Raw genomic sequence first — 19,044 nt, forward strand, 5'->3', positions numbered from 1 at the left:
TCCTACCCATTCACCACCCCATTAGCCTTATCCATGTGGGCAAGAGAAAAACAGACAAATACCCAAAGTAATTAAGTTAGTGGTTTAAGGAAAAGAAAAATAACTTTTAAAAATCTATGACTAAATTTGGGTTCCTAGGCTACTGGCGTACCCATGTTACCCATGCAATCTCATATCAATTGTTAATGAGAAACTGGCCATAATTTAAGAGAACACCATATTCAATAAGGGGAAACAGAAAATGTGTAAGGGAAAGAGATTTGGGGGAATTCTGAGAAGTCACAAGGCTTACATCACTTCATACTTCTTATTCACTAGACCTGTGTCATACAATTCAGTAACCATTCACCACACAATACCATTTCAATTTAAATTAATTAAAACAATGAAAAATTAAAAATCCATTCCCTCACTCTCATTAGCCACATTCCAAGTGTCCAGTACCCACAGGTGACCATGGCTACCATACTGTACAACACAGATCCAGGACATTTATATGATCCTAGAAATTTATACATGTTAAATTATATTTCTCAGTTTCATAATGCTTACATGTATTTGGTAATTCTTTAAAATAAAAAAAGGACAACAATGTGTTGACTGCTCAAGGGATGGGGTAGGGGGAGGTGGAGAAGGGTTTAGGGGGCATAAATAGTGATAAATGAAAATTTGACTTGGGGTGGTGAACACTCAATACAGTGTACAGATGATGTGCACCTAACATGTATGATTTTGTTAACCAGCCTCACCACAATAAATTCAATTAAAAGGGGTGAAAAAGCTTTATATTATTCAGGAAGATATTGTAATACAGTGAGTCTCACCAATAAACAGTTCCTTCAGCTCCGCCGATTTTCTCTTATGTGGGTCAATGTAAAGTTCTTTTCATCTGTGTGGCTCACAGGGCTCATTTGGGAGAAGGGCTCCTTGGCCACCCTCTGGGAGGTAGCAGCCCCTCCTCTTGTCACTCCCTATTGGTCTTCACAGTACCTGTGACCTGACCACCTTGGGTATGTCTATCTCCCCACTAGAATGTACACTCCAGGGGCAGAGATCAGATTGGGGTTCATTCTCTGCTGACTCACCAGCGTGTGCAACCACATCCGGAATGTGATAGGGACTCGGTAGAAGTTTTTGAAAGATTAACTTTAATAAATTAGTGCAAGGTTGTTTTCTCAGTGAAATATTTATAACTCACCAAGTTACTGAAGCCAACTACATTCAAGGCTTGTTTCAAAACAGCAAACCTCTCCCTGTTCAGGGAATGCTCTGCTGTTGATACATCGTCTCTCAAGGTCTGGTTCAAATACCTGTGAAGATAAAGAGCACACAGCATTATAGCTTGGCTCCTGGTCAAGCTGCAGTGGTGACAAGTCACTGCGGCCATAGTTGGCCTCCAGAATAATGCAAATCGCCTGGACATTGCGCACCCATGTGTTTATAAGGCTCGGATACATAATAGCACATGATGTTTCAGGAAGGAAACAAAAATGGTTCTTGTTGTATCAGAACATATTTACACTGTTTTACTCTGTTCTCACCTTAGCTGCACCCTTCCTTCTGAAAAGAGAAGGTCACGGTGTTTTATGTATTTCACACAGAAATTTAGTGGGTCCTATCATAGGCGGTGTCATTAATATGTTTATTAAAGAGTGTTAATTTAAAGTAACTTATTATTTCTTCTTGTCGGTATCTTTTAATTATGAAGTGGTTAGTTATGTCATTGATTTATTCCTTTCATTCAACAAACACATAAGAATCACCTGCCAAATATACAATGCTAGCCAGCTGAGGATACAAAGATAAAGAGCTCACCCCTGGAAGCTCAACAGCCAAAACAAAAATATGTATCCAGGTCAAAAGCAAGAGAAGAGGTAGCTACAACACAATATGGAACTAGAACAATAGAGATGAATGGGAGGGGTTAGTAAGTGGCCCAGGAGGGAACCAAACCTAGAAGAACATGAGGAGGAATGGTTGTAGGAGAGAAAGAAGCTTTGGTTTCAAGAACTGACACTTCAATAAGAATCTGCCAAACAAATGCTTAAGGACGTTCATTAAAAATTAGCAACACACACAAAGGAACACAGGATTGAGTGTGCGTGATGTATATGGGAAACTTGGGAAGATCAGCAAAATTGGAGTCTATGGCAGTGGTCAGCAAACTGCGGCTCGCGAGCCACATGCGGCTCTTTGGCCCCTTGAGTGTGGTTCTTCCACAAAATACCACGTGCGGGCACGCACAGAAGTCAGTATTTTGTGGAAGAGCCACACTCAAGGGGCCAAAGAGCCGCATGTGGCTTGAGAGCCGCAGTTTGCCGAACACTGGTGACAGGAGCAGAGATGGATGAGGTTGGGGACATAGCCAGAGTTTCCTATGCCTTGCAGAAGAGTTTCAACTATGTCTTGGAGGTAATTGGTAGTGCTAATGGTCGTGAAACAAAGAAATGACAAGAGCAGATTGTCGTTTCAGATAGAACATTCTGGTATCCCGTGAAAGATTACCTGGAAAGAGATAAGGCAACTAAGAGTGCTAGGTGATCCAGTGAGAGGCCACCAGTGGTGAAGAAAAGAAGAAGATATAGAGAGGCATCCAGGAGGCTGAATTTGCAGGATGAGGGGGCAGATTGGATACAGGGGGGAGAGAAAGGAGATGTGTCAATGGTGCCTTTCAAGTTCCTATCTGGGGAAAAGAGTGGACTGTGGACTCATTCAACCAAAGGGTGTTCTCAAGGGGAAGAGGAAGTTTCTTGACAGAGAAAGTCTTATATTTTATGTTAGTCCTGTTGACTTGGAACTTCTTATTAAAGTTCAAGTGGAGTTCAAAGAAACAATTGGCCATAGGGACCTGAAACTCAGAAAAGATTCGAGAATAAAATCTGGAAATCATCACCATGCAAAAAAAAAAAAAAACATGGAGTGAATGAACTGGAGATGCTAAAATTTTAGGGGTGAAGAAAGACTTGAGTGTTCAGGAAGGGAGTAGAGAAATTAAACGTAATCAGTCATCACAACAAAGGGAGCACATATTTTGAAGATTGACTGACATGGACAGAAAATAAACCGTAGTCAAAGGAAACAGTTGGTGGTGTGGGGAGGGCACGGACTGCAGGCTGTGGTGTGGAAGTGGGGTCTGTGCGGACTTCTTTTTATCAATCATGGCTGTGAAGGACAGAGATAAAACGGTCCAGTCTCTGGGGTATGGAGTGGGAGAGATCAGAATACTTATATGCTGAGACAGAAACACATAAAGATGGGATAAAAAACTAAGAGAAAGGGAGTTGTTGGGGGAGGTGTGGTGAAGAGAAGGAAGTTGCTGAGAAAGGGAGAGGGGTTTGAATCAGGACTACAGTGGAGGGTGAGTTTCCCACTGAGAAAGGTGAGAAATCAGGGGCCCAATGGTGGTGGCATCTCAGGGGAGTAGAGGAGCCACTGTTTCGTGGCTTCAGTTTTCCTAATGAAGGTCTTAATAGCAAGAAATTACAACCACTCTCAATTCTCCTTATTCTCGTAACAGTTTTTACTTCAGTTAAATTCTGGGTAGAAGCAGCAATGTGAAATTAATCTTGGTAGTTGTAGACATGGCTGTTAATTATGTAATAGTCCAGGAGGAATTCAATCAAAATAGAGACTTTTAGAGGGCATTTTGCCTGATGGCAGGAATGATGCTTTGAAATTGCTCCTTCTCCTCTGTAGCCAGAACATTTGTTGGCATGAAAATTGTCAAAAATATAGAACTCAGTGTCTTCTACAAAACTTTTAAATTTCTCCCACTCTTCAACAGTATCTGGGATGATTTCACTAGAAATATCATTTTTAGTTATCAGCAAAACTAGCTTAAAATGAGGTTAGTATAAAAAATTAAAAGTTTGTTTTTTGGAAATTAAAAGTACTCATTTCCCTTTGACATCATTTAATAGCAAAACCACATACAAGGACAGAAAACTACTTGAAGAATATGCCTATTAAAATATTACAACTAAGAATCTGAAGACTCAGAGTTGAGTCCCTTTTGACCCTTTCTGATGACATTTTAAACCTTTTATTATTTTTAAAATGAAGAAAATGGATAAAAAATAAAATTTAAAAATTCTTCATGTTTAGTTCATGATGCTTTTATGAGGATGAAATAAGATATTGTGCATGGTATGCTTTCTGTACTCAGCATGCAATGTATATGCAGGATATGAGTATTTCTTGGAAAGAAAATATTTTGCATATGTGGGGAGCTCTTAGTCAAAGTGTTCTGTGCAACAAAGCTCTTAATCACACTAATAACTAAGCCGAATGAAGTGAGAGACATTTTGAGAAATTTTAACAAATGCTTTCAATAATGAAAAATGTTTTAATCTATATAATATGCTTTCCTGTTTTCTTAGATAAAAGTAATAGATAGAAGGAAAAGATCATAGTTCTCACTTCTTGACTAATTTTCCCTGATGTGAATCACTTGAAAGTTGACAATCACATGTGCAGTATTTAGCATGGCATTTCCAGGCATTTTTAACACTTAAAAATAGGAATGGTTGTGGTTGTGGGTTACAGACCAACTATAACTCCTTGATATTTTCCCACTAATCTCAACACAGTGGTTGAAAACCACCCTAAATAAATCTGTGCAAGTATTTTATCTGAGTTTCCAACTTTGTCACCTATTAATTAATGGTCCCACAATTCCCAGTATTCAAACTTTAGTACTCAGTGTTCGATGTATTTTCAATTAACATTTTATGACTCAAAATCATAAACTTATAGCTCAATCTGCTTTTTTAATTACCTCATTTTAACTCATAACTTGGCACAGTAATGTTTGGCAACATACAAATATCTCAATGTCCAGAGTCAGGCACATCAGAGACTGTATCATTGGTTGAATCAAGAATCATTGTCATTTTGTTTCTAACATTGGCAGACCCAGGGAATGCTCTAGATGTTGTTTCTACTTTGGAATACAAGACTGTGACATGTGGGCTGTATAATATTAAACGTTATAGATGGATGTATACTGTTTGATTAATTCCATTCAAAGAGAAAAGCCACGTGTCAAATCATTGACTGGATGTTTTAAAAGCACTTCTTCAGTTAATCTCTCCACATTGATCATGACGCTAGTATTGTGCCTATTCGAGGTCTAAGGAAATCAAAACTTGTTTAACTTAACCAGTCCAGTAATTAGCCAACCAACACACACTCTGTCCTAACTCCTCAGCTCTTCTCAAGCTCAATTATATGTTTCCTGCAGGGGAGATGGCAGGGAAAGAGATTGAACAGCCTCATTAGGCATCTTCTTAATTTATATATTTGCTTGAAAATGTGGGAGGACAAAAACTAAGCAATGAAATTATTATGAAATATAGATATATTTTAATTGAATGCAAAATCTCATGAAGTTTGAAGATTTCATAAGGCATTTCACTATTAATGTACTATTTTCTGACCCAACTCTCTACTTGCTTTACTAGTGTGAATCGGGATAGCTCACAGCTCAGCAGAAGCCTGGGACAGGCCGCAGGGCCCAGCTTCCTCTCAGGCTGGGCGTCTCTGTCCCTGGGGAGACCCCGGTAAGATGTCCAGACATGACCCAAGCATCTTTGACATAAGAATGGAATTCAGTGACAGCTGGTTTCAGCCCTGCTCCAATGACTTGCCTACCTCATTTATTAGTTCTAGAAAAGTGTTTTGTAGTTTCTTTGGGGTTTCATACTCTCTTTGTTTACCACATTTGATAGTGGTTTGGGTTTGTTGTTGTTTTTTAGCAAGTTTATAAATCTCATTTTTATAGATCAGCATGAAAATAAAGCACACCTGCATCAAATATACAGATATCTTTGTTTTCATTTACAAGAAACAAAATAGCAAACCAAATAAAAATGTGTCAAAATTAGGCAGTGAAAAATTCTGTTTGGGCTTTGTATAAGAAAACATTTTCATTGCAAGTTAAATTTACTTAAAATAAGTCAGTAACCAACAATGTTGACTATGTGCTATTTCTAATGAATTATTCTGTTGTTCCAATTTGTTGATTGTCATGGCAAGTAGCGTTCCAGTGATATATCTTCCAAGGTAGGTCAAATTTATAGACAAAATCATGTGTGTACTGTGTGTGTGACTGTACTGTGTACATGTGAATGTGTGTGAGAGTTTGTGCTGATACTTATGCTTTGTGGTAAAGAAAAGAAGATCCTGACTAAGTTTTTTAGGCCCTCTGAGAACATATGGATAAACTTAAGTCATGCATTAAATCACAGGAGAATTTTCCTGTGTTAACAAGAGTCCACAATGAAAACTCCTTGAGAATGTACTGCATAAAGGGACAAATTAAAACCGCTACCCCCTAGCCCAGTGATGGCGAACCTACGACACGCGTGTCAGAGGTGACACGTGAACTCATTTTTTTGGTTGATTTTTCTTTGTTAAATGGCATTTAAATATATAAAATAAATATCAAAAATATAAGTCTTTGTTTTACTATAGTTGCAAATATCAAAAAAATTCTATATGTGACACGGCACCAGAGTTAAGTTAGGGTTTTTCAAAATGCTGACATGCCGAGCTCAAAAGGTAAGCTGTCACTGCCTAGCCTATGGTGCCACTCCTACATAAAGACTGAGAATTCAAGGTAGCATGATCTGAATATCAAATACAAACAGTGGCCATTTGCAAAAACTCTACCTTGGAATTTCAAGGCCCCGTGACCCCCCCTGGTGCCCCTGCCTGCTGTCTCACAGTGTTGCATTCACAGGGCAAACTGGCAACCAGCAGATGAGTAAGTTCTGGAGATCTAGCACATAGAGTAGTGATTTCAGTCAATAATTCTGGACTATTACTTCAAAGTTGCTAGGTGTCTAGATTATAATCATTCCCACCGCGAAAAAGAAATAATAATTAGGTGACAATTATTGCAGTATATCAGTGGTTCTCAACCTTCTGGCCCTTTAAATACAGTTCCTCATGTTGTGACCCAACCATAAAATTATTTTCATTGCTACTTCATAACTGTAATGTTGCTACTGTTATGAATCGTAATGTAAATATCTGATATGCAGGATGGTCTTAGGCGACCCCTGTGAAAGGGTCGTTCGACCGCCAAAGGGGTCGCGACCCACAGGTTGAGAACCACTGCAGTATATAAATGTATCAAACCAACATGTTTACACCTTAAACTTGCACTATGTTATATGTCAACTATAAAGAAAGAAGAAAGGAAGAAAGGAAGAAAGGAAGAAAGGAAGAAAGGAAGAAAGGAAGAAAGGAAGAAAGGAAGAAAGGAAGAAAGGAAGAAAGGAAGAAAGGAAGAAAGGAAGAAAGGAAGAAAGGAAGAAAGGAAGAAAGGAAGAAAGGAAGAAAGGAAGAAAGGAAGAAAGGAGAGGAGAGGAGAGGAGAGGAGAGGAAAGGAAACTAACTAAGAGAACAAACAAAAAACAGCTGCCCTGCCCAGGTTCACCAGGCACCCCCACTCAGAGGCAGGAAAGGACTGCTTGTGCGCCTGCATGTGCCCAAGGCACACACACGGGGAATAAAGGCTCACATGTAAAGAAAAGATATACAATGTCCTTAAAAGCACGAGGGTGGCCCGTTTTCCAAGTCAGAGCCTCATAGACTATAAACAGGATGTTTTGCTCAGTGTTTTATCAGAAGCATAAATACAAAAGAACAAGGTCTTCTCTCTTGTGGGCAAAGCTGCCTTGACTTGGGGACATTTAATATGTAAACAGAAACCAGGTAAGGCAAAAATCAAACAGTTGGCAACAATAAAGAGAACCCTGTTTACGGTTTACTAATGACGATGGTGAAGTGCTGCCTCTTGCCCTCCCATCCCCACCTTACTCCTCAAACGGAAATTCTGTTCTTTATTGTCCTGAAACTACCTGGAAAGTATTAACAAACTCTAAATCCTCCCCCCTCCCAACAGAATATGATTAAGATTGTTATTAACATAGTTTCAGATACACAAGTCTCCACCAATGAGAATGTTAATATGTTAGCTGCAAACTGTTTTGTTTGGAAAGAGGAAACCCTGCCAGTGGTCTTCAGGAAAAGCACAGAATCGTTTAATAAATTCAGGAAAAGAACAGAATCCATTTAATAAATTACGCATTCGGAGAGACTTTGGGTCTTATGACATTCCCAGAATAGTTTGTCCATATTTTTCTAATCAGTCAGTATATTTCGTCAAAACATCTGGTGGAACAAATTAAACTCTTACCATCTTTCAAATAGTGAGTAGTTATGGTTAACTAACTTCTTTCCTGACCATGTGTAATTCAGAGAGCTAGGGGTGGAGACACAGGAACGGAGTGGCTGTGTCCTGCAACAAGGACCTCGGACAAGTGTGGAGGGGCCCACACCCCTGCCTGCATCCAGTCCTCAAGCCTGTATCGGGCTTGGGCCCCTGCTGCCACCGGAAGAAGCACCTTTTCCTTCTCACAGAGAACTGAGAGTGCGAAGGGGAAAAGGTTCTGCTCAGGATGTGTGGCTTGGTCTGGCTTTCATGAGCTTGTTTCTAACAAGCCAAGGCCCAGGGCTACAGCAGTGAGGGGTGGTGGAGGAGGAGCTTTCTGTAATTCACCCCCAGTCAGTCTCAGGCTTGCTCCTGCTCTGTAGACGGGGATGGGCAGCATATATGCATGTATACATATGGGTCAGCCAAGCTTGAACAGGTGCTAACATCCCCCTCAGGGGAAATGGTGATGAAAAAGCATAGTGTAAGGTGTTGTGAAAGGTCACGTCTGTAACACTATCATGAAGGATAAACATAACCCTGTGTCTTAAATACTGACTGAGGTTGGCACGGGCAAGGAAGCTGCTGTAATATGTAAATATTACAGAATAGGCCATTGAAACACAGGAGCATTTACTGAGTTACTACTGATATATGCATTGTTTCCTGAGTTCTTCTGGGACCCACCAATGAACTTGCATCAAATGATTATGTACTGCCGGGCTGGTATGGCTCAGGGGTTGAGCATCAACCTATGAACCACGAGGTCACAGTTAGATTCCCAGTCAGGGTACATGCCCAGGTTGCAGGCTCAGTCCCCAGTAGGGGGTATGTATGCAGGAGGCAGCTGATCAATGATTTTCTCTCATCGTTGATGTTTATCTCTCTCTCCCTCTCCCTTCCTCTCTGAAATCAATAAACATATTTTTAAAAAATGATTATGTACTGCTATCCCTGTGAAAAATACCATGTTGATTGCAACCCACAAATATGTCAAGCAAGTTCTTTCGATTTGGTAGGCATAAAAGGGAATTTTAATATCCTCTCAAATGATTTAATGCTAGTATCTACCATGTTTCTCTCTCCTTTCAGTTTCACTATTAGGATATTCATAATGTTCAAACTTATTTCTCCTCCAATACCCTGTGGAAATTTGCCTAAGGGGGTTGATTCCACATTCACTGGGAATTTAAGAGGTGTGCCTCCCTCTCCATATTCCACCACCTCCAGCATCTAGAGATAAGCTTAGCTCACCTTATGCCCTGGGGCTGTACCAGGCTCCATTTCCCTCCTTTCAAATCCTCCACACACCTTAGGAGCCTGTGTCTCCAGGTACCCAGTCCTGCTTAGCTCCAATCCATTTTCCGCATTGCAGTCAAAGTTCTCTCTTCAGAACGGAAATTTAGTGAGCTCACTTCCCGAATCAAAGCCTTGCTCCTTTCGTGAACTCCCCAGCACAGCTTGCCAGGGCCCACGTCATCACATCCTGGGACTCCATACATTTCTTCAGCTTCCGGTCTTAACTAAGCCACTCCTCTCCTGTCCTCTGAGCTCTTGCCGCACGGAACTTCCTTCCATCCCTCAGAGAGCCCCCATTCTCATCCACCTCTGTGCCCTCACTCCTTATTCCCTCCACTGCCAACAAATGAGCCCTCTTTCAGACTAATCTTCCCAAATGTTCTTGCCATCATGTCAGCTTTCTCCTCTACTCATAAACATTCCACCTAAATAATAAAATCTCCTACATGTTTTCCAGGACTCCCCATAACACAGATCCAACTCATCAAACCATTGTGATTTAGTGGGCTTTTCCATATTGCATCCTCCTCACCATTGTAACTGTATTAATCTGCTCTTTGCTCTTTGCCACCACTCCCGCCACCCCCACCCCCAGGTTTCTTTTCCTGCTCATCCGGACCCATGCACCAAGGCCACACCAGCACACATCCAAAACAGAATCTTACAGCCCTAGCCAGTTTGGCTCAGTGGGTAAGCACCGGCCCTTGGACTGAAAGGTCCTGGGTTTGATTCTAGAAAGGTATCTCTGTAGGACTTGTCGCTGTGATTTTAAGTATGTTACATATTTTCAACAACATTGTATATCACATAAAAATGTAATTCACTTACAATATTACAACATATATAATTTTTTGAAACAGAGCCAAGATAATGTAAAAGAAAAATGATTGGAAAGAAGTCATTAGCACTTAGAGTAAGCTCTTTATTTATTCTCAGGTTAGTTATAAACTTCTTTTAACTACTCCAATATTTCTACCTGCATGCTAAACACTATTCAATATTTCTACCTTTTAATAACAAAACCCTATTCATAAAATCATAAATGGAGCTTAAATGATAGGTTAATACTCTAAGTAAGTGGTCCCTGACCATGTAGTATTGTGTGTTTAGGTTAAAAATCCTTCTACATAAAAGAAAATTCTCAGAAAAGACCCAAGCAAGTTGCTTACATATCATTATATCTTTACATTTAGAAATTAACTGAAAGTCAAAAATTCTGAAAAGATTATTATTAAAGGTCAGCTGATGTGCTTTAGTTCCAGATGTGATATTTTCACTTTGAGATATTAATATGAGATACCCAAGTAATTTATACAAGAATACAAAAAAAGCAACCAGCTACATAGAAAAGTACTGAATCCATAATAAATGTTTAAGATTAATTTTTCCAAAGATGTACTCTGGAATATTCAAGAACAGTAGGCATGACTATCCCGGGCTTAATATGTTTATCAACCCAAAGGAATAATTAACATTCTGTTTTAACTTTTTCCTCAATATTTTTTATTTTTATTGTTGAAAGTATAACAGATGTCCCTTTTTCCCCATTGACCCCCCTCCACCCCACTCCTGCCCTCCCCAGGACTTTCCCCTCACTGTTGTTTGTCTATGGGTTATGCATATGTGCGTAGAAGTTCTTTGGTTAATTTCTTTCCACCCTTGTCTGTCCCGGGCCCCTGGCCCTTTCCTTTGAAATAGGTCAGTCTGTTGCATGTTCCACTGTCTCTGGATCTGTTTTGTTCATCATTTTATTTTGTTCATTAGATTCCACATATAAGTAAGACCATGTGATACTTATCATACACTAAAGGAATGAAACAATATCCTGATCTAGCAGAAATTAAATGAACCTTTTATTACTGCTACTATTAGGCCAATATTATTCTTTATAGAAGTAACTTTACAGTTTTCTAAACCAATTCCACTTATTTCAGATGTTAATAAAAATATAAGGAGGTATATAATGAAACTCAGATGCATCTTCATTGTCAAATTTATCTTCCATTTTCAAATGTACAAAACTATATATCTTTAGAAATAAATATAAAATTTTTGTACTGTGGATTTTTTAGACATTACACAAATCCTTCTAGTAGCTTTTTTTTTTAGCCCAATCTGTTGTTTCTAATAATTTCAGTATTTAAGTTATCAAACACTTCAGAGTTAATTCTGATTCTCAACTTTCATGAAAATAAAAGCTTCTAAAATGAAGAATTGATTTGTTAGAGAATCTAAAACTTAAAGTTAAGAAAGAAATACTTAATTTACATAATTAGTTAATTAAATGAACTAATGAAGTTAAAAACCATAATCATTATTTTAAAAAAGAGAGTCCTGCCCTAGCCGGCTTGGCTCAGTGGATAGAGCGTCGGCCTGCAGACTGAAGGGTTGCACGTTTGATTCCGGTCAAGAGAATATGCCTGGGTTGTGGGCTCAATCCCCAGTGTGTGTGTGTGTGTGTGGTGGTGGTGGTCGGGGGGGGCGGGTCATGCAGGAGGCAGCTGATCAATGATTCTCTCTCATTATTGATGTTTCTATCTCTCCCTTCCTCTCTGAAATCAATAAAAATATATTTTAAAAAAAGAGTCCTCATGCCCTATTTCCTTTTTCCTTTCTGGATAAAAAGATGATTTTCTTAGGAAAGTTTTATTTAAGGATAAAGTGGGCTGGCCTCTTTCTTTTTTTCTCCTTCTCCTTTTTAAATTCCCTCTTGCAGAATGATGTGTCTGTCACCAGCACTACTGCAAGCAGGAACTCTCCATGTGGTAATAGGCTAGAAATCCAAAGGAGGTGGAGTGAGAAGAAGAAAAACACCTTGTATTAAATTCCATCATGTGTTGAGCTTTGTTTTTACTACTCTGGCTTAGAACCTTAATCAGCTAACGCCAACTATTCTAAATGTCCTCACTGCCCACTAATCTCTGTTTTCAGATAGGAAATTTCTTCCTCCTGAAATTGAAAGTCATGGCATCAATCACACATTTTAGGCAAAGAAAAAAACAAAATCCATTTTAAAAAGTCAGAGAATGTAGGACACTTAAAATGTTGATGATATTACATTTAAACAACTGTACTACATCTCTCTAATGAGCTAGATCAGGAAATTGCTGTAGGGTTTAATGATATGCTACTAAGTTATTTTGCATTTCAGCAACCACTATATATTTTGATATGATCTTGGCAAATAATAGTCCTGTAGTTAAAGCAGAAATTTAAAGACAACATTCTATCAACCATGATTTAATTTGTCTAGCGTAGGATGCTAAAATCACAGTGTTTATGCTCATAAAAATATTTTCATACTTTTCTTCTTTTCTGCCAGAACATTCATTTTTTTCATTGGATGGACATTCTTATCACAGGAAATAAGACAGTTTCTTTCATTAGTCAATTTATTCATTCTATCTCTAAATGTTTAATTTAATACCAATCACAAGGTCATAAGTCTGAATAAAGCAAGGTTCCCACTCTCATTACTCACTAAGAGGTAAGATTTTTAAATGAAAATTTAGACTGTGAAAATTGCTCGAACACAGCTAACCGTGCTGCAGTAGATCTATGCTGCTCTGATGAAGCAAAGAAGCTTCATAAAGACCGACTTGAACAGATTGTACACTGGGGAGAGTTCCATGTTTTCGTTACTATAAATTGCTAATTTAAGATAATAAAGTTTCAGACCAGTAAACAAAACTACTGAGTTTCTATATGTGCCAAGAATTGTGATTATTGGGGATTCAAAGACAAATGAGACACAGAATTTGTCCAGAAACAGTGGGGAAGACAGAAGTGTCAAGACAAAGTGATAGCCATATAGTTCCAAAAAATGTATACACACACTTTGAATAATTATAAAGGCAGTGTTTATTAAAACACATTTCACTTTCAAAATTGAGCTATCAGCTGTTACAATATATATACATTTTGGGGGGGACACCCTACATATATACATTATATTACATATTATGTAGAATGCTAATATATAATATCAATGATTATTTAATTACTAAATCCAAGAAGGTAAACCAATATTTTAAAAGGTAAATATTTTGTTTGTTTTTTAAATACTGAAATGTTGTTGCATCTTTCAATCAACAAATTGGCTTGATCTGTTTAATTTGAACTTTCATTGATGTAGTGAGCTTTTCATGTCAATACCATAAAGAAAAAGCACTTCTTTCAATTAAATCAATGTTTGGCAAACATTCTTTACAAAGGGGCAAATAGACAAACATGTCCATTTTCTGATTCCTTCATGCAATTTTGGAGCTCACTCTTTTCATGGTGTTTTTCTCAGGATCCTTCCCTCCATCAAGCTTTCAGAAGAGGGAGGGGGCAGAGAGCAAAGACTCAAGTGAAGGGTAGAATTTCCCTGTCAGTCCATCCTCAGGACCCTCCTCCTACATTGACTCCCAATGGCCTCTTCTTTCTGGCTTCTTCCACTTAAAATGAGTTCACTCTTTTAGATTTCACCAGAACCATTCATCAGGCACCAACAGTGGGCCTTGCCCAGAGCCTGTTCTTCCTGGGAATCTACGCCCACTGAGCGCTTCCAGCCACGGCTCCTACTGAGGATTCAGGGCAGTTCCCCATCACAGAAACACAACAGGGAGTTCAGCAGAACATACCAAAGTGATCCTTTTTATGAAAAATAAGTGGAAGTGGTCTACTGTGTAACAGAGACTCAAGTAGCTGTTTTATTTTCTTCTGAAGAGACTCACTGGGATATACTCATGGTGATATCAGAATCTTGTTACTTTAATTCCTCACTTGGAAGTAATCTCTGATGTTTTCAGTGTTTAGGGTTTCTTTTTAATATTAATTTATTTTGCAAAGGTTATCAGCAGGCAGGAGTTTTATGGTGTGGGTTTACAGGTACAACATGTGGATTATTTTACCAAGCTAATGCATTTGATGTAAGAGACAATTGAGAAATGAAATCAGTCATCGTTGCAGGATGTTCTGTTTACCATGAAATATTTAAACAGGTGAGATACTGAAGCATGCCTAGGACAAACTGTTCTGTACCTGGGTATCACACAGACGTTATATTATACATGACCCAGTAGGACATCAACAGGAACATGGCATCACTCTGAGCAATGCCACCCAGTGCCTTCTGTTGATACTGTTTTGAGGATTTTATTTCAGAAAAAAAAGTGTGAGATTAATTAATCTAAAAGCTAAAGCTAAGAATTAGCTATCTCTAACAATAATCCCCAAATAAGCACATAAGTGTTTAGAATTTGTCAAAATATCTAGCTGTAATCAAATTTAGTAACATCCATTTCCTGGGTAGATGTAAAGAGGCTTTAAAATCACACATGTGCACACACATCAGTATGATGATCTATTCTACATGTATCTTAAAGTAACCTAAAATCACTACTTACTCTGCATTTATAGTGAAAAAAAAAATCCCTTCATCTTTTCAAACAGGAAGTACATCATTAGCAGAGAACACCTTGCTTAGTATACTTCTGGGACTGTGTGGATGAGAAACACTGAAAACATGCTTTCAAAGGGAGAGTCAACATCTCACTGAGAAAGGGGACTGCATCCTGACTCTCAGGGTTTATGGGAACTTTGACTTATTCTGTTAACCAAGGGGCTACAGTGCACATGGGGAAGGAGAACATGTTGTTGGCCCTGGAAATTATGTACAGCCGGACGATCAAAGACTACCACCTCAGTGGGAGGGATACCAGAGCATGTCTACCTCACAGATACAGACAAGCAACAGGACACTTTTCCAGACAGATTCTGGTTAGGCAAATATCTGCCCTAGAGAAATCATAAGCATAGCCAGTCCTCTCTTAGTTTTAGGGGCTTAAACATAAAATACAGACTCCACATGTCTTTAGGACATACAAATCTACATTAATAAAAGAGAAACATGCAAAATAGTGTCACTCCACTACGCCCACCAGCCAATCAGGATGAGTATGCAAATTAACCCAACAAATATGGCGATTAATTTGCATACAAAGGCGCAGAGTGAAGACTGAAGAGGCTTGGCTTCTCCGCTGTGGTCGGACCAAAGGCCTGGGTCCCGGGTGCCGGAGGAAAACCGGTGCCGGTAGCCAGGGGAAGGAAGGCCTATTGCTAGAATCTTCATGCAACGGGCTTCTAGTTAACATATTAATAGTCCGAGGCTCCCAAAACTCCCAGATCATTTGACCAGAGCCAAAGGACACCTTCTCTAAAAAGCTAACCCTCCACTGTGGCCACACAGAATTCCCACCAGCACCAAGTCTCTCACTGAATGATAAACACTGGAAGAAAGAATCCTCTCTGTCAGCAGACATAAGAAACAGCAACAGTAGAAGCTCAAGAACTTTAGATAATATTGGTTACAAACTGGTTATAGATGGTGTAACAAAAATGTTTAAAACAACTAAAAGAACTGATGTGTAAGAAAATAAAAGGAATTACTATTTAAGAAAAAGCAGATTTGAAAACGAAAAAAGAAGAACATTTAGAAACTTTAAAAGTCACTGAAATTAAATTTTAATGTATACATTAAACATCACATTAATCACTGCTCAAAAATGGATTGGTAGACAACAATTAGCAGAAGAAATTACCCAGAATGAAGCAGAGAGAGATACAGGGTTGAAAAATATAAAAGAGAAGCTAGGGGAGAAAAACAGAATGAGAGAGAACAGCATGCATCTAAAAAATAAGTTTCAGAAAAAGAGAAGAGGAAAAACAAAGAAGAGGGATCATTCACCAAGAAAATGGCCAGTAATTTTTCAAATTGGGTAAAATAAATGCATCTGGTGATTTGCAAACGGAAGTCTCCAACTGAATAAATAAATAAAATTCATATCTAGAATCACTGTGATAAAACTAGAAATTTATACACACATGAGAGCACACCCATATAACAATACTTATTTATTCATCCATTTGATTGCACACCTCCTATGTGTCAATGATGGTGACAGGACCTACATGCATTAAGTTGATTCAGTCATGGCCTCAAGTCTTAGGAAACTTGCTTTTGGGAGAAAAACGGAAATGCAGTCAAAATATATAACTCATGAGCAATTCCACAGTAGAGATATGCACAGAATCTACTGGAGTTCAGAAGATGGAGGAGATTACCTCTGACTACAAAGGAAAGAGGAAGGAGTCAGGGAAAGCCTCAAAGGACACAGGTACTCAGGATGAATTTTTAGAAAAAAATGTTTCCTAGGTAGAGAGGAGAATCCATGTAAAAAAGTGTGAAGGCATTCATTCATTTATTCATTCATTCATTCCCTGGAGATGTTTGAGCATGTTCATGAGGTGTGCTGTTCCAGGAGGGCAGAAGATTTGGAGGGAATTGGTAGGAAATTCGCTTGGAAAGAAAAGTCAGAGATGGATAAATAATTTTTTAGGCAGACTAGAATGCCTCAGAGCAGTTTTCCCATCATGAAACTCTGAATTTGAATCTTAAGGAATTCCAACAGATAAAACAGGTAAAACAGAGCTGCTCATATAGAAAAGGACATGTGTATGTAAATATGTGTATGTGTGTTTTCACGGTTGGAGCCTAATGAGTCAAAACCCTTGTTCTCGGAATGCATCTTATTTGTGAATGTTTTTAATAGGTCATCCTCATTTACAGATATTTCATCTTTTAGAAGCATCATTTCAAGAACTACTTCCATCTGTCTTTCTATATAAGTGGTTACGGCTGGTATATATGTGTTCTTTTTACATATACATATGTTTGTTTTGAACCCAAAACTTTACTAAAATACACTATTAGAGTGAATAATTTGCATTAATTTATTGGATTTTCTAGGTGGACAATCACATTATTTGTAAGGATGGTAATTTTGTCTTACCCTTCTTGACAATGGCATTGCTTTTTATATTCTCTTATCGCAATGATTCTAACTTTAGAATCAAGGCTAAAAAGAGCTTGGAACTACTTCACCACTAAATATGATGTCTTCCGAAAGACTCCTTTTACTTCTAATTTAAAAAAAGATTTGGGAGTTGGCTGTTTTGTGTTTTGGCACCTTTTAAAATGGTCAATTGATTTTTCTCTTTTTACTTATTGATGTGATGTATACTAATATTTAAATTTCCTAATATTGATCATTGAGCATCTTTTAATGGACTGTTAGATTCAATTTGCTAATATTTTATTTATGCCTTTATATCTACAAGTCAGATAATTGCCTGTTCTTTATTTTATTAGTGTATCTTTTGATGTGTTGCTAGCACAGGCATGCTGAAATTTTAATTTAAAAAAATTTTTGAATATCAGATAAGTTTCAAGTTTTAAAAGAGGAACATAGAGACAGCCAATGCATCATTTTCCAGAAATATGAAAATAGCAATATTGCGATACATTTACTTCAGATCTATTGTTTACAAATAAATTTCACAGATAAAATTAACACTTCCATCTACACATTCTTTTCCTTTCTTACCATATTAAATAAGTATGATCAAATGTGTATATATCAGTTTAGTCTATACTAAAAAAAGGGTAATATGCTAATTAGACCGGTTGACCGGCCATCTTCTGGATGTCCAGCTTCCTTCCAGGCAAAGCCATGGTGGTGGGGGCCGAGGCAGAAGCAGTTAGGAGTGATCAGGCCGGCAGGTGAGAGCAGTTGGGGGCGAGATCAGGCTGGCAGGGGAGGGCAGTTGGGGGTGAGATCAGGCCGGCAGGGGAGGGCAGTTGGGTGCATTAGAAAGACAGGAAGGTGAGTGGTTAGGAGCCAGTGGTCCTGGATTGTGAAAGGGATGTCTGAAAACTGGTAGTCGGACATCCCGCGAGGGGTCCTGGATTGGAGAGGGTGCAGGCTGAGCTGAGGGACACCCACCCCCGTGCACAAATTTTGTGCACCGGGCCTCTAGTATTTAAATAAAATTAAATTATATAAAAGTACCTATAAAGTACATTTTGTTGTGTGTACTTAAAATTACATAAGTAGTATTCAGATTGCATGCATAACTCAGAAAAATTGCTTTGTTAACTCAACTTTAGCTTTTAAGATCTATTCTTAACATACATACTTTAGGTTCATTTATTTAAATTGTTTTAAGATTGAGGACACCCAAGATGGCAGCATAGGTAAACACCAGAGTTTGCTGCCTCGAACAACCACTTCAAAAATACAACTAAAAGACGGAACGGACATCACCCAGAACCACAGGAAGGCTGGCTGAGTGGAAATTCTACAACTAGAAGGAACCGAGAATCAGAGGAGGCGCAGTGCTGAAGTAAAATACTAAGGTGCGGAGTGCGCGCAGCGCGGGCTGGTGGCTGAGGGTGCGGTTGTCTGTTTCAATCCGGAGGGAGCCTCAGACTCTGAGCTCCAGCGAGTCTCTAGGGACCCAGACTCAAACGGGAGAAGCAGGACTGTCTGGCTACGGTCCCTCCGAGGTTTGCAGCCGTTGCTGGGACAGAGAGGCAGAGCCCCTGGGGACGGACTGAGAGCAGCCATAACTGCTCCCTCCTCCGCCCTGTTGATCCCGTGGGACCCGCCCCGCCCAAGCCCTGCACAGAGGCATTTGCC

The 19,044-nt window shown here is 38.9% G+C and overlaps 1 protein-coding gene across 1 annotated transcript in view; it reads right to left on the reverse strand.

Moving 5' to 3' along the window:
- The window catches only part of MYO16 (myosin XVI), a 449,416-nt gene that overhangs the window by 237,881 nt on the left and 192,491 nt on the right, over positions 1-19,044 (reverse strand). The window contains exon 17 of the mRNA XM_005884469.2: positions 1,199-1,310. Coding sequence (XP_005884531.1) covers positions 1,199-1,310 — 112 coding nt within the window. The remainder of the gene's footprint in view (positions 1-1,198; positions 1,311-19,044) is intronic.

This window comes from Myotis brandtii, unplaced genomic scaffold, assembly GCF_000412655.1.
Source record: "Myotis brandtii unplaced genomic scaffold, ASM41265v1 scaffold83, whole genome shotgun sequence".
NCBI classification, from domain to species: domain Eukaryota; kingdom Metazoa; phylum Chordata; class Mammalia; order Chiroptera; family Vespertilionidae; genus Myotis; species Myotis brandtii.